The sequence below is a fragment of the Chiloscyllium plagiosum genome, unplaced genomic scaffold, assembly GCF_037043375.1.
Source record: "Chiloscyllium plagiosum isolate Xiang-an unplaced genomic scaffold, Cpla_swu_hap1 HiC_scaffold_5, whole genome shotgun sequence".
Taxonomy (NCBI): domain Eukaryota; kingdom Metazoa; phylum Chordata; class Chondrichthyes; order Orectolobiformes; family Hemiscylliidae; genus Chiloscyllium; species Chiloscyllium plagiosum.
This window is the reverse complement of record NW_028270143.1, coordinates 72,143,372-72,160,608: the sequence shown is the minus strand read 5'-3', so window position 1 is coordinate 72,160,608 and position 17,237 is coordinate 72,143,372. Positions and strand designations below refer to the sequence as shown.

The 17,237-nt window shown below is 38.5% G+C and overlaps 1 protein-coding gene across 4 annotated transcripts in view; it reads right to left on the bottom strand.

Annotated features, from left to right (window-relative positions):
* Positions 1–2,364: 2,364 nt before the first annotated feature.
* The window catches only part of ctnnal1 (catenin (cadherin-associated protein), alpha-like 1), a 323,942-nt gene continuing 309,069 nt past the window's right edge, over positions 2,365–17,237 (bottom strand). For all 4 annotated transcript variants that reach the window (XM_087987306.1, XM_087987305.1, XM_043690224.2 and 1 more), the window contains 7 exons: positions 16,203–16,253; positions 15,045–15,199; positions 10,862–10,910; positions 8,978–9,034; positions 7,904–8,023; positions 4,849–4,932; positions 2,365–3,276 (listed from right to left, as the gene is read on the bottom strand). In XM_087987306.1, the coding sequence (XP_087843432.1) occupies positions 3,112–3,276; positions 4,849–4,932; positions 7,904–8,023; positions 8,978–9,034; positions 10,862–10,910; positions 15,045–15,199; positions 16,203–16,253 (681 nt within the window). In that variant the 3' untranslated portion in view covers positions 2,365–3,111. The remainder of the gene's footprint in view (positions 3,277–4,848; positions 4,933–7,903; positions 8,024–8,977; positions 9,035–10,861; positions 10,911–15,044; positions 15,200–16,202; positions 16,254–17,237) is intronic.

The window sequence follows — 17,237 nt, the reverse complement described above, 5'->3', positions numbered from 1 at the left end:
GAAGTGTTGAACAATTATTGTGATATTTAAAATCATGAGGGAAGAACATAAAACAATTGTAACAAGGAAATATACTGGGAAAACCATTAGGAGGTAGACAAGAGCCCAGGCTCTAATGGCTTTTTTCCTAGGATTTTTAAAAGTAGTGGCTATAGGGATTTAGATGCATTAATTGTGATCTTCCAAAATTCCCCATACTCCAGAAAGGTCCCAGCAGATTGGAAAACCTTTGTGAAAGGGATATTACAGTTGACTAATGAGTTAGGGTTAAGTAAGTAATAAGAAAAATGGATAAAGAGGATCCTGTAGATAATGATATATGTGGGGTTCCATAAGCCATATTTAGATCAGGAATCAATTCTATTGAAGGGCTGAGCAGGCTTGCGGGTCTGAATGACCTGTTCTTTTTAATTCTTGTGTATTTTTCTACGGAGAAATTCTGCTGCATGGAATTATGTTTAATTGAATGTTGTATCTAACATCTTGCCCATTATTCATACTGAACATCTGGGCAGTCAATACATCCCAAGGCAATATATAATTGAATGAATTATGCACTTGGTTTAAAAAAAAGAGCTTTATAAATTGATGTAGATTTGGAGAAAAATCTCACTTGCAATTTTGTCAAATTTTAAATTGGAAATGAATAATTACAGATATGGCCATTTGTATTTGTTAAGTCAGTATGAAACACCAACTCTAATTTCACCAGGTGTGCTGTCATGTTGTAATTAGGAAAATAATATATTTTTGCTTATCTTTTGAATCTACTACTGTTGCTGGTATCAGCATAAAAGTTGCTGCTGTCTGCTCAAGTATTGGGCATGGTTTCAGAAATCTCATCCAATTATTGAATTTGGCTTTGCTGATATTCAATGGGGAAAATTTATTAATCCAAGCCTGTACCACTTATACAATATCAACATTTAACAGGCCTTCCAAACACAAACACAAACCAGCAGGAAATAGAGGGATATGGACCACATACAGGCAGAATGGATTTGGTTAGAATGGCATCATAGTTGGCACAGATATGGTGGGCTGAGGGGCCTATTCCTGTGCTGTACTTTTCTGTTGCACACTCACAGTTGGAATGCTGAACTGAATGCTAATAAATGAAACCATACAAGTTGATACTTTTATGCTTTTGGATGTTTAGTAGTAGGTACTATTTCAATAAACAGTTTTACGGGAGTGGATTAAGTTCAATGTTTCTAAAAAAAACCATGTAATTTTTAACATCAAAAATGTGTATCAGCGTAGCATCCACAATATTAGACTTATTAAGTTAACTGGATCCATTTAACACAAGGCACATACAGGTAGAACAAAGATCAAATGGCTGAAATATTCATTGGTAATTCAAATTGTATCAAAATGTTGAGATTATTCAGGATCAGGCAGTGCAGAAAGACATTATTTTCAAAACAATCTTCTGATTGACAAATGTTTTGCTAGTAATGGAGGAAATTTTTTTTTATGATTAGTATCCCTTGTCTTCAAATATTGAGAAACTGAGAAGCTCTGCATATGTCAAAGGACTCAACAGAATGAAGTAACTCCGGGATAGATTACACCACACGCAGCATTTCTGTGGTTTCAAATAAAAGTTGAAAATTTCTGTTGACAATGTCATGATGTAAGCATATTAAAGGGCAGCTCAGTAGTACCATGGACATGGGTTCAATTTTACCCTTGGATGACTGCTTGTGTAGAGTTTGCACATTCTCAGTGTGTCTTCTCCCAAAGATGTACAGGTTAGGTGGATTGGCCATACTAAATTTCCAATATTGTGTCCAGGGGTGTGTGGTCTAGGTGGATTAACCATGGGAAATGCCAGGTTAGAGGGATGGGGTGGATTGGTCCAGACTCGGTGTGCCAAATGGCCTGCTTGCACACTGTAGGGATTCTTCTCTGATTAACGGCATCAAAAACAGTCTTTTAATGGGAGTCGCAGCAACAAATACATCTGATTAATATTTATATTGCAATTCACGACTCTTCTGAGTATGAAATTCAATAAACAATACACAAAAGCTGGTGAAGATTAACGAATTAGAATTTTATTTTAAAAATATAAAACTTTACATGTTAATTGTAAGAGAAGTTTTTGTTTTAAAAACTGCCTTTACAGGTAATACAAATCCAGTAGAAGTTCTTTATACTAAATATTTCCAGTGGTTCATCAACATTCCAACCCCACTGCACTGCATATCAAAATCACCAGAAAAATAGTGACATTAGGTACAGAGTTCATGGGGGAAGAACGTGATGGAGGGATAGAACACATCAGATTTCTATTCATTAAAATACTTGTCCTCTAAAACTTGTAATCTGTTTGATTGCTCTTCTTCCTAAACACAAAATACATACTTTCAAAATAAATTTATATTTGTTATCAAGAATTTTAATTTGTAGGTAGTAGAGAGAAAAAAACACAAACTTGATATTCTGAAACAGAAAATAAGATATCTCAATTATTTTGGTATAAATTTGACTAAAAGGAAGCTTGGGCCTTTCTCCTGAAAGTTTACCCCTTGAATAGGGAGAAGCAAGAGAAGAAAGTAAGACAGTGGTACAGCCTTTTCTGATTTAGGTGCACCCAAGTTATCAAGTTTGTTGCAATAGCCTGCCTGCAAATATAATAATTTGGTTTTAGTTATCTTACACAGCAGTAACGTTTGCCTGTAATATCCAGTTTATGCTCTTACACATTTTTGACCATAGCAGCATCAAAGGACTAATCGCATCAATAACACATTCACAAATGAATCGAAATAAGGTATCAGCAGGTTAAGAAAAAAATAAACTTCCATGAACACATTTCTGAGAAGATATTTAAACAAGATATTTAGCCATTCCATTAGGTATTACTTAAAATACTACAGAGCCAAAGATAAAAAATACTGTTTAAAGTAGGAGGTTTGAAACAGTCACAACTCCAAGTGGTGGAATCTATCAGGGATAACACCCTTTTTTTTTAGCCACATTAAGTACTACAAATTTAACAAACAATGAGCTGATAGATTTGCAGCTAAAACTGCATAAAGTTTACAGTACATGTGACATTTGCTTTTTATTAGTGTTACAGCCTCTCTAGGACTTGACCCGTCATTTGCTTTCTAAGAACGTTAAATTTGCCATGTGCCTTTCCAGAGATTTCACACCAAACGTGTCTGTATTCTGACCATCTAAGCTCTCACCATTTGAAACCATCTGCAACTGGTTTCCTCTCCAGTTGTGGGGAGAACCCATGAATGTTTGATCCACTTTACACTGTAAGGAAAATATGGAGACAATTACAGATCCTTGAGGGACACAAAAGTCAAATGCAAAAGTCAACTTCTATTCTGTGAGTAAATATATGCTACATTTTATCCAACAGTGATGTTCTTGATGTTCATGTCATCATATGATTCTTCCAATATAAGGCTAGTATTTCAGCATGGGGATGGACAGGAATCATAGTAGATTCTCTTTGAACCCAAATTGGTTGGATAAAGAACTATACTCATTGCAATGCCCTCCAAATATTCTAACAAATAATGAATATTCATTCATATGCACAAAGGAGCAGGAGTAGGCCATTTAATCTCTTGAGCTTGCTCTGCCATTTGATAAGATTGTGGCTGATCTGACTGTGATCTGAATTACACTTTCCTGACTACCCTATTCCTGATGACTCCTTGTCAATCAAGAAGAAGTGAAGAGGTAATGGTAATGTAACTGAATTAGCAATCCAGAACTCATGTTCAAGTGACATGGGTTCAAATCCCACCATACCAACTGGCAAATTCAATTCAAATTGAATTCAATAATTTTTAAAGATCAAATTAGAAGCTAGTCTAATGGTTAACAGTGATTGTTGTGAAGACACATCTAGTTCACTCAGGAAATCTACCATCCTTACCTGGTCTGGCCTACATGTGACTCCACATGTATAGCAATGTGGTTGACTTTCCTGTTAAATCCTTAATTCAGCTGAAGGGCAACTAGGGATGGGCAATAACCAACTAACTAGCAATGCTCTCATCCTATGTATAAATATAGGAGAAAAACTAACTTAAAGATATTTAATTAACCTGTTCTCTGTTGCTATTTGAAGAGAATTCCACTGATCATCCACTATTTGAGCAAAGAAAATGCCTTAAATAGGCGATCCCTTACTTTTAAAAACAGGGAACTTTTCTTTCTAGTTTATCACATTGCAGAAATATATTCTCAGCATCTACCCTGTCAATTCCCATCGAAATCAACTCTTTGTGAACAACAAATCCCACAAAAGCAATGTTATAATGGCCAGCTAATTCAATACTTGGATAATTAATAACAGCCTTTTAAAAAAATACACTATAGATTTATATACATATACAGAGGAAGATGAATGATCAATAGGTCTGTTTCAACAGTGAACATGATCTGGGCTTTAGTTGAAGGTGATGTGAAAGATATGACATTCCTGACAATCCTTCAGTCACGATTATGTGCTCAATTCACTTTTGGAGCTTGAACTCACAAACTTCTGACAATGAGCTAAATTAGTTTTACATAGAATTCCTCATCTGATCACCCTCCCCAATTATAAATTAAAAATAGAGACTCTTGCAATGACTCAGCAACTCAAGCAGTATCTCTGGAGAGTTAATATTTCAGGTCAATAACCTGTCATCAGAAATTACTTCCCAACATTTTAAGTTTTTATTTCAGACTTGCAGTTTCTACACTTGTAACAATTTAGCAATGCTATTTTGTACGAATAAGATTCAACCTTTCTATGCTGAAATGATTCATTATTGATAATTGGGCCAATCAGCTACTTTTATGTGCAGGTTCAGTTCCTTGTCTTACCTTTTTTAACAATTTGTAACAAAGAGAAAGAACCTTCATCAACACGGTCATTATATTCTTAGTTTCCTGAATAGCAGTGTCAACCTGAAAACAGAATAATGTAAAAGAATAATATGCATACTAATTGAAATTTTCTTAAAGCTACTATTGATACACAAGAAATATTTTACACAGATTCTTTTTGTCGCATGTTCACCAATTGTAAATGAATACTGACTGAAATCTGTACTCGTCTTCTGTGAATCCTTCATCCTTAAATAGCACAATTTGCTTTGAATACCTCACAGGTAGCAGCATAAGAAACAGGAGCAAGATTAGGCAATTGGTTGTTTGAATTTACTCTGCGATTTAGGGCTGAGCTTCTACCTATCTCAACTCCACTTCCCTGCACTAACAATATATCCATTAATTTCCTTAGTACCTATAACTCTAGCAACTTATTTTGAAAATGCTTAATGGTTGCATCTCCACTGCTCTCTGAGGTAGAGATTTCCATAAATTCAAATCCTTTGAGTAAAGATAGTTTTTCATTCATCTCAGCGTCAGTAACCAACTCCTTATTCTGAAAATGTGAATCCATCTTCTAGATTCCCCAAATATGAGAGATATTTACTTAGGATCTATTCTGTAAAAGTTCCTTAAAATTGTATATGTTTAAATTGGATCACCTCCCATTCTTCTAAACCTTTTGTTAAAAATAAATGCTGTTTTATCTTTTATTTCTTAAATATTTCAGTTATGTTTGCCACCTTCCAATCTTTCAGAATTGTTCCAGAAGATGAAAACTTATAACTTTCTCTTTTAGATTGCTATTTCTTTTAAAACCCCAAGGGGTAGGTCATTAAATGCAGGTGATCAGTCACTACTTAATCCTAATCTATGATTTGTACACTGCATCACTGATGATGCCACTTGAGCATTCTACCCTGAGGAACACTTTCAGGGACCAACAGACAGTGCCTGTAAAAAGTATGGTTTAACTACCAGCATTAGGGAAAAAAAACCATGATCTGAGATGCACCATACCACTGTGTAGCAATTGTAATAATGTGACATTGGAGGCTATTCATAGTATCCAGGTTCTATAATCATCAATAATCTGTCACTTGATGCTGATATCAGCACATGCAGATGTTATGCCCAAGCTGAGAGTGTGTGCAGCAGCAACCACCACCTAACTGGGAACATCACGAGTCTACCAAACTTCTATTTTCAATTGTGAAGCAGAAAAGGCTGAACATTCTTTGTTGCCTCAGCACAAGAACACTGGCTCAAAGATCCTAGAAAACATTTCCATCAGTATATGCCAGTGACATTCATTGGATTTATGGCCACCATCAAACCAAAGGCCTTCTGTATAGCGAACTGGCCATGGATCAGTTGTTTGTTACATTGGATAAGATAGGAAGCTGAACATTAATGAGGTGATTTGTGCCATTAACAATATATTTAACAAGCATTAATCCCCTTTAAATGGCAAACCTGCAGTTGCCTCACAATTAACTAGCCATGCTGCTTGTGAAAAGCAGAAACTGTGGAATGAGATGCTCCTGATATTGAGATAGACCACAGTGGATTTCTCATCCCATTCTGTCCAACATCTTACCAGATTCTAATTTGCTCAGACTCTTTTCAGATTCTGGCCATTTGATTCTGATATATTTATTGAAGTGTAAATGGCCACTATTTTATTTGGAATAAAACAAGTACACTATCCACTGTCAGGCATGGAGATCTTTCAGCTTGGCATGGCGGTATCTTGATCCATTGTAGCAGCCTTTTGGCTTGGCCTTGCAGTCATACGGCCTGGCATAGCAGTCTCTTGGACACCTGGTGTGGCGGTCTCTAGGTGGCCTGACGCGGTGGTCCCTCGGCGGCCCGGTGTGACAGTGTCTCGGGGGCCTGATGAGGGGGTCTCTCGGCGGCCCGGTGCGGCAGTCTCTTAGGGACCTGGTGGGGGGGGGTCACTTGGTGGCACAATGTGGCAGTCCCTTGGCAGCCCGGTGAGGCGGTCTCTCGGTGGCCCGGTGAGGGGGTTTCTCGGCAGCCCGGTGAGGGGGTTTCTCAGCAGTCCAGTGAGGGTGTATCTTGGCCCGGCCTGATAATTTCTTGGCCCGATGTGACCTCAATGCGCGTCTCTGGCCTCGAGATGATTGCAGAGCGGTTTCCCAGCCTAGACAGCCTCAAGGTGAAGCCCAGCGTGATCTGGAGTCAAGGCCTGGCACAGACTAGAGGCTAGGTGTCAGTGTGGTTATGGTTGAAAGGCTGCTATTCTGAACTTATTATTTATTTTCCAATTTATTCCCAATGATCTGTAACGGTGGACTTCTTATTTCTTTATTTTTGTAATCTCTTCTCCCTAAAATTTTGAGTGTATACCTAGGTTCCTTTGGACCTAAAATGATGCCATAAATGGTGACTTGTAAACCTTTAACTGCACTCATTTTACTACATGTGAAAATAAAGCTAATTCTATCAGTTAAAATGTTGTCACTGTCCTTAGAGATTGCACACATCAGGCTTGATTTGTGAACACTTGTGCTGCAAAACCCTTTAGAAGCTATTCTCCTGGCTATGGCTGTCAATGTATTAGCCTTCGTTGCTAAAGATTTATGGTGTGGTCGTAGTGTCCCTACCCCTTGGCTGGGTAGGCCTGGGTTTAAGTCCCACTTGCTCCAGAGATGTGTAATAACATCTCTAAACAGGCTAATTTGAAAAAAATAGGTTAAATAATTTGAATAAATTTCAATTATTTTCAAAGCTTGCATTTTTTTCAATAAATACTGCATATATTTTGTATCATTTGAGGAATATCATGACCTGATCACCACAAGGTTTGCAAGCATTAAAATCCCATTGAACAATTCCACTCCACAGGTTTGAATGTTGCCTTTCATTGAAGTCGAATAACAGGTCAGTCAGCTGTAGTACAGTACAGGCAGTTTATCAGCTAAATCACGGACTAGTGACACTTACTAGTTTTGGATGTCCAATATGAAATTGCAATTTTTAACCCATCTTTTTAGCCATCGTTCCATATAAAGAAGACACTGACCTTAGCGAAAATGGCAGCTTTGCCATAAACAGGGGTTTTGCTGGACATCTGCAGCTGTTGACATAAAGAAGGAAACTTCTCTGTCTCCATCATCAGAATTGCTTTTTCATCATCTTCCAACTGAGGACAGAAAAGACACAATTCATTTTCAGGTCACTGTCAGAACACATTGCAGGGAAACAGATTAAAAACTGTGTTAATTCATCATTTGAAATTAACTTCTAATACTGAAGGCTAAATTAAATGTTCAAAGCTTTTAAAACATCTTGCTGGTTATCTTTACACACACATCGTGGTCACGTTAAATATACCTAGTTTCTTCAGATTAGATTTTGCAGCTAATAAACACATTGGTTGCATAGCCAATAAAATGAAGATGAAGAATATCTATGCATGATAATGATGTTATTCTTCAACCTTCTGCAGAACACGATGTGCATATAAATAAGAATTTGAGCCAGGCATTTTGCCACTGTATACCTACAGGACACAGATCAGTGAAAAGAGAATTAATATTGATTTTAAAAATCATGGATTGTAATGAAATTAATGTTCACATACAAATAAATGTCTGTTGTATATAAATGCATATGAATGTGACCCCTGATCAAATCAAACTCTCTCAAATGAGAATTAGAACCACAAGAATTTTACAAAGGTGAATAGCTCAGTACCGACTTTTTCTTTCAATAAAGAAAAAACACTGTCTAATGCAAAATATTTGAAAAAGCATTTATATAACAGATAATATTGAAAACAGCAGATAAATCAGACAAAGAACTGGTTGACATTTTGAGTATCAATCTTATCTGAAAATAAATGAAGGCAACATTTCATTTTGATGAAAGGTGATTACTGAATAGTTAGTCTGTTTTTACTTGAAATTTCAGCATGTGTGTGTATTTTATATATCTTTACAATCATATATTATTGTTGGATATGAAGGAGATACATAAATATATTGAAACCATGATCCACTGCAAAAATAATATCCTTGTTTTTGCAATGGTGCATATCGTGTGTTTACTGTGCTATATGACTGTGCAAGTCCAGCAGTGTTCCTCCATGGCATACCTGATTTGAAAAAGAATGAAGAGATGTGTACAGTCTCAGACCTTCTTCAGCAAAGATCTGCAACAGAGAAAATACAATGAAAAAAAAGTAACTATGTTCTTCTGCACATGAAGTTACCACTAAATCTGCTCTTCACATTTGTGCTGTTATATTCATACTTCAGTCTGAAAAGTTTAAAGACTGTTAATTAAAGGATCTTATGCATCATGACATCCCTTTGTCTTAAGGTTTCCTGGGGAACGCCCATTGAAGAATCATATAAGTTGCACAAGAACGTTACATGACTACTAACACAGAAACATGGAAAACAGGAGGAGTTAGTCCTTTAAACACACTTCTCCATTCATTATGATCATGGCTGATCATCCAACTTAATAACCTATTCCTGATTTTCCCCATTGTCCTTTGATCCAAGTAATATATCTAGTTTCTTCTTAAAATCATACAATGTATTGGCCTCCACTACTTTCTGTGGTGGAGTATTCTACAGGATGACCACTCTCTAAATGAAGAAATTTCTCCTCTCAGTCCTAAATGATTTATCCCATATTCCTCAACTGTGACACCTGGCTCTGGGCTCCACCTTCCATTGAAAACATTCTTCTTCCATCCACCCTGTTGGAGTCCTATTAGACTTATATAAGATTTTATGCGATTCCCCCTCATTCTCCCGAACTCCAGCAAATATGATCCAAACTGATTCAATCTCCTTGTTTGAAGTCCCACCATCACAGGATTAGTCAGGTAAACTCTCACTGGACTCCTTCTGCATCAAAGACATCCTTCCTCAGATAAAGAAATCAAAACTGCATATAGTATTCCAGGTATGGTGTTACCAAGGCCCTGTGTAAATGAAACAAAACATCCCTGCTCTCTACTACCTGCTGCACCTTCACAATTACTTCAGCAACTGGTGTCCCTACGTCTCTTTGCACATTCCCCTTTCTCAATCTATTGCCAATCAGATAATAATCTGCTTTCCTGATTTTGCTAGCAAAGTGGATAGCCTTACATTTCTCCACACATTATACTACAACTGCCATGCATTTGCCCACTCAGCTTGCTCAAACCACACTGAATCATCTCTACTTCCTTCTCACAGTTCATCCCCCCACGTCAACTGCAAATTTCGAGATAATACATTTAGTTCCCTTACTTACACTTGCATAGGTAAAGAATAGGCTATTTTGTCTCACTGTTATTTATGATCACAAATGGAGTACAATCAAAATGAGTAGCTGTCCATCCCTTCAGGTCTCATCAATGCTTCGACATCCAATCCCATTTTCCAATGAAATTGGATCTTGGTGACCAGAGCTCCTGTCAGAAGTAGGTGGCAGTATAACATATACTGGCAAAGAGGAATCAAGTGTGCCATCACCACCCTACTCTCAGTTCCCCTGATTATCAGAGTTTCATGTCACCCCTCAGCCATTACGTGAGCCAGCCACTTTCAGCATTAACTGCAGTGATTCTTTATTATTTTACATCTTCCACTTTGGAATTTGGGAGTGTGGGTACAGCAGCTAAACAAAGAGCCTCATTCCTGCACCAGAATGATATCACGATGTTAGTAAAATACCAAATGGTCACTCCTGCTATTTCATCTGTACAATCTCACCTCACTTAATTAAGAAATGTGAGTGGCTCAAATCAGATCACAGACCATAATATTAATGTAAGATACTTACATTTGCACAAAGCTATGTCTCTTGTCTCCAAAAAACATTTCAAATGAAATGAACTGGATTACAACTACATAGTTCAAATGCAATTTTCAGGACACAAAATGGCACTTAAAAGCAATTACTCTTACAACTATTTCAATTGTAAAAGGTTCAGGGTCAATTCAAACACAATATGAAGACATAACAATCTACCTACTTCTGCCTGGTGAAATAAATCCTGTGTTGTTTTCAAAAGGCCTTCTCCTCTGAATAAAAGAGAAATGTTAATGTTAAAAGCATTAAAGGTTTAAGTATAATATTTAATAAATGGATTTAAAATGGCAAACATAGGATGAACAAAACAATGTACATTGATGATCATGTTCATAAAAGGTATTATGAACAGACGAACAAAGGGACATGACTTGGCTCTAAGTCTGTTCCACCATTCAATAAGATCATGCCTCATTTGTGGCCTTTAGCCGATATCGCTTATTACCTCAGTTAACAAAAATTTATCTAAGGAGAAAGTGTGGACTGCAGATGCTGGAGATCAGAGTCGAGATGTGGTGCTGGAAAAGCACAGCAGGTCAGGCAGCATCCAAGGAACAGGAGAGTCGACGTTTCTTTCCTGAAGGGCTTATGCCCAAAACGTCGATTCTCCTGCTCCTCGGATGCTGCCTGGCCTGGTATGCTTTTCCAGCACCACTCCCTTGACAAAGATTTATCAAATTCAGAATTAAAGGTAACAACTGATCTCGTATCCACTGCTGTTTATAGAGGAGAGTTTCAAAAATCTACTATGCTTAGTATGGAAGTGCTTCCTAACGTCTATACAAAAAGGCCTGGCCTGAATTCTCAGACTATACCGCTCTAGTTCTAGAATCTCCAACCAGTGGAAATGGTTTATCTTTATCTCCCCTGTCTTTTCCTGTTAATATTCTGAAGACTTTGATTAGATCTTCTCAATTCTGAAGAAAAGAGATTTGTCTAATCTCTCCTCTTAATCCCTGAAGTCCAGATAACAAGTCTATGTTATGCTCCCCCTAAGGCCAATATATCCTTCCTAAAGTATGGTGCACATACCTGCTCACAGTACTCCAAGTGGAATCTAACCAGGGTTTGTATAGTTACAGCCTAACTTCTGTATCCTTGTACTCCAGTCCTCTAGATATAAATGATAGCATTCCACTTCCTGTCTTGATAATTTTCTGCATCCATTTGTGACATTTTAAAGATCAATGCACCTAAATCCCCAAGTATCTTTGGACATCCAAATTATTATATGGTGAAGCAATGTGAATGCTACATGAATGAGTTTATGTGACAGAGTGAGAAGGAATAGTTATGGCTAGTTTCTAATCACTGCTGTTTTGAGGAAGATACTGAAGAGAGTCAACTATTGCCACATTGAAAGGAAGAAAAGCAAGTCAGAGAGAAAATATGTTATCAAGCAAACAATGGAGCAATTTCAAATCATATTGTATATTATTGCAACAGAACTTGGGCAGCATGGTAGCTCAGTGATCTGTTACCTCACAGTGTCAGAGACGCCATTCGATTCCACCCTCGGGTGACTGTGTGGGTGGAGTTTGCATGTACTTTGCATATCTGTGCGGGTTTCCTCCCAAAGAGGTGCAGCTTGTGTGGAATGGTCATGCTAACTTGCCCATAGAGTCTAGAGATGTGTGGGCTAGGTGGATGAACCAAAGGGAAATGCTGGATTACAGGGATAGGGTCAGGGGCTGAGTCAATGTGGGCTTGATGGGCTGAATGGCCTACTTCCACAATTAGGGATTTTATGAACTCCTGTGTCATTGCTCATCATAATTCAGTGATTCATTAGAACAGAGGTACTAGAATCATAGAGTCATAGAGATGTACAGCACAGAAACAGACCCTTCGGTCCAACTCGTCCATGCTGACCAGATATCCCAACCCAATCTAGTCCCACCTGCCAGCACCTGGCCCATATCCCACCAAACCCTTCCTATTCATATACCCATCCAGATGCTTTTTAAATGTTGCAATTGTACCAGCCTCCACCAATTCCTCTGGCAGCTCGTTCCATACACGTACGGCCCTCTGTGTGAAAAAGTTGGCTCCTTGGGTCTCTTTTATATCTTTCCCCTCTCACCCTAAACCTATGCCCTCTATTTCTGGACTCCCCCACCCCAAGAAAATACTTTGTCCATTTATCCTATCCATGCCCCTCATGATTTTAGAAACCTCTATAAGGTCACCTCTCAGCTGCCGACGCTCCAGGGAAAACTGCCCTAGCCTATTCAACCTCTCCCTGTAGCTCAGATCCTCCAACCCTGGCAACATCCTTGTAAATCTTTTCTGAACCCTTTCAAGTTTAACAACATCTTTCCGATAGGAAGACCAGAATTGCACGCAATATTCCAACAGTGGCCTAACCAATGTCCTGTACAGCCGCAACAGGACCTCCCAACTTCTGTACTCAATATACATAGCATACAGTGTGTCAGATGTGATCACTTGCCACATCTGTGCAAGTCAAAATACAACAAAAAAAACCCACAAACATGAGGATCACAAGCTCTGAATAACTAGCATTATGTGGAATCTGTTGTGGGAAGTTTCTTTTGTATATTCCCAATGTCTTTTTTTTAAAATTCCTTATTGTTGGAGGAAATCTTCAATAAGTGCTGTAAAAAATTTGTTCAGAAAATATACCTATAATTATTGTGACAGAGAAGTGTGACATAATAGACAGATTGCCCTTGCTGATTGCTAAGTAAAGGAGGAGGATTGGGAATATACAGGTTAAAGTCCTGGAACTTGCTCCCTAACAGCATTGTCAGTATAACTACACAAAATGGATTGCAGCGGTTCAAGAAGGCAGCTCACCTTCACAAGGGAAAGGGGAACTTGCTCCCTAACAGCAGTGTGAGTATAACTACACAAAATGGACTACAGCAATTCAAGAGGCAGCTCAACTTCAATAGGGAAAGTAAGGACTAGGAATAAATGCTGGATCAGCCAGCAAAGCCCTGAATAAATAATCATAAAATGTAACACAGGAATTGTGCATAGTCTGGTGCAAGGATCAGCAGCCTAGTTGAACAAGTGATGGATACCACTGCAGTTGAACCTCTGAATACCAAGATACAAAATGACAATTTTGTATGGGAGGCATCCTAACAGATGAAGCTACAGGTGTTTGTTTTGCCACGTGAAGTTTTTTCTCTACATCCAGAAGCACTCATACACACAGCTGAACATATTTTTTCCCATCACCAAATCACTATTTTTAAAAAATCTATTAAACCACCAGTAGATCATCTGTGCTTTCCAAATGAATAACTTGTGTGCAAAGCCAGTTAAGGGCAATGCAAACCACCAAACGTGAGGGCGAGGTCGGGAGCGGGGTGGGGTCGAAGTCAAAATGGAATTGGGATGGGTGTTCCATCACATTTTTATTTGTTTCTTTATCATTGAACTTTTCTTAAATCAATCTGTTCAGAGATTACAAGGGTCTGGAGCAGGTGGGACTTGAACCCAGGCCTCCTGGCTCACAAGTAGGAACTCCACCATTGTGCCACAGAACCCTCTTTGCCAGGTGATTTTTCTTTTACTTAACCTATTTGTTCCTAATCGACCTGTTCAGAGATGTTATTACAGACCCTTGGAGCATGTGGCATGTGAACTTGGCCCTCCTGAAAATTGGGAATAGGGACACTACCTCTGCGCCACAGGAGTCTTTTTTAAAAATTTTCTAATCAACCTATTCAGAGCTATTGTGATGCAGTGCTGGAATAGATGGGACTTCAACTCCAGCTTCTTGGCTCAAAGGTAGTAACACCAGCACTGCATCACAGGTACACAAGTCCTGAGTCTGCTTTTTTTAAAAAAAATTTTCTAATTAACCCGTTCAGAGATGACATTACACGCCTCCGGAGCGTGAACCCAGGCTGCTCGGTCCAAGGGTAGGAACATCACCAGTGTGCCGCAGGACCCCTCTTTGCCATGTGAATAGTTTGTGATCATGATTCAGCTGGTTTCATAACTGAGCAAGCCTCACAGACAAGGCACACAAAGAGAACAACAAACAAGTTACCACAGGCCCATAGTCCAACTGCTCTTATAAAAAGACTGAAAGTTAGTCATGGTGGGCCTGTGATGTACCAAGTACTCCTCCTTATCAGCCAAACTGCAAGGTAGAAATGCCTGACTGACATTGAGACACTCCATAAAGATGACCAACGAGACAAGTTTGTACTGTAGGCTCGTATATCAACTAAAAGTCAAATAGGAAGTGCATGAAGTTAATCATATGAAAACTAAACTAGTTGAAAATATTTGAAAGAAATTAACAGTTTTGTTTTAAATAAAGCAAACTATTTCCAAAAGACTGATTTTAGAATCAATCCTACCTTGTAAAAAGATACATAGAATATGCCATGCTGGACATAGTCTGTGCTTGACGAAGAATTTCATTATCTTGGTCTTCCCACCTTTCAGTTTCTGCATCCACATCTGATGTGTGCAAACGCAGCTCCAACCCCAATTTTGCTATCTTAGCCTGTTCCTGCAATAAAATAAACATTTTCCTTCTAAATGATGCTCAGCATACGCAGGACTATTAAAGCCGTTTTAGTTCTGTTCGCCGAGCTGGGAATTTGTGTTGCAGACGTTTTGTCCCCTGTCTAGGTGACATCCTCAGTGCTTGGGAGCTTCCTGTGAAGCGCTTCTGTGATCTTTCCTCCGACATTTATAGTGGTCGCGACCACTAGACTACTGCGATCACTAGGACTCATAACAGCACACAAACCAACAGCCCCTCTCAGACAACAACTCACCAGGACGAAGGACCCGATACCCAGCATGAGCAAAACCAACGTAGTGTACAAAATCCCATGCAAGGACTGCACAAAACACTACATAGGACAAACAGGAAGACAGTTAACGAGCCGCATCCATGAACGCCAACTAGTCACGAAACGACACGACTAGCTATCCTTAGTAGCCACGCACGCAGATGACAAGCAACATGAGTTCGACTGGGACAACACTACTATTATAGGACAAGCCAAACAGAGAACAGCCAGGGAATTCCTAGAAGCATGGCACTCATCCACAGATTCAATCAATAAGCACATCGACCTGGACCCAATATACCGACCACTGCAACAGACAGCTGGAACTGACAACCGGAAGCGGCAGAGACAAACCACTATAAATGCCGGAGGAAAGATCACAGAAGTGCTTCACAGGAGGCTCCCAAGCACTTAGGATGTCACCTAGACAGGGGACGAAATGTCTGCAACACAAATTCCCAGCTCGGCGAACAGAACCACAACAACGAGCACCCGAGCTACAAATCTTCTCACAAACTTTGAAAGCCGTCTTAGCACGGAAAAATGTATCTCTACTTTTGATAAGCAAAGCTGGCCTATTTCTCCATTATTGTTTACAGAATCAATGTGGATGATTATTCAGCCCATCACATCAATGCTAGTTCTTTGAAAAAAATTATCCAATTCCTTCCTGCATAATAAGCAATCCTTACAAATCAACTCTTGAAGTCTTACCTCAGCATCTAATTTTACTGCTTTAACAGTCTTCAGATTTGCAGTATGTTTCTGGCATAAACAAAAAGAAACAAGGAAATTAAAGATATCCATTTTCATATATCACCATTTATTTAAAACATCATTTATTGGCATAATGAAACAGCTGGAAGATAGTGAAAAGCTTCTACACACTGGCAGACTTTAAAAGACACCATATTCCCTGTTACAATTAAGATATATTTTTGCTAACTTGATGCAGTTTTATACTTAAAATGGATTTACCAAATTTTCAATCAATGTGCAGGAGCAGCCTGATATTAAATAGCTAAAAACGAACTGAAAGAAATTTTTCCAGAATGAATTTCTAGTTAACTTGATATACAGTTTTTCTTAATTCACTTGTGGGATATATCAGTTTCTTAAGCAAACTTTGGGAATGTTTAGGAATGGATTTATTTGTATTCAATGGAAGGGCCTATCTCATTGTCATTCATACATTATTTTTAACACATGGTATTACTGATGTGATTATTTCAAAAAATTAGTTACAATTTGCTACTTGGATTTGAACTGGATTTCACCATGTCACAAGGTTAATCAATGATATTCCCTGCATCATAAGGACAGAAGTGGAGATGTTCGCTAATGAATATAAAATTTTCATTTGTGACTCCTCAGATCCTAATGCAGTTCATTGGAAGGTAACAAGTGCTAGGCAATGACAATTTCCAAAAAGAGAGAATTGAATCATTACCCCTTAACATTCAATGGCATTACCATTTGTAAGTCCTTCTATCAACATCCTGAGGTGACCATTGAACTAGACCAGCTATATAAATACTACTACAAGAGTGGGTCAGAGACTAGGAATCCTGCAAGGTGTAACATATCTCCTGACTTTCCAAAGATTTGTCCACCACCTATAAGGCACAAATATGGAGTGTGATGGAATACTCCCCACTTGCTTGGATGAATGCAGCACATACAACACTCAAGGAGCTTGATACCACCCAGGATAAACCAATCCACCTGATTGGCACAAGATGCAGAAAC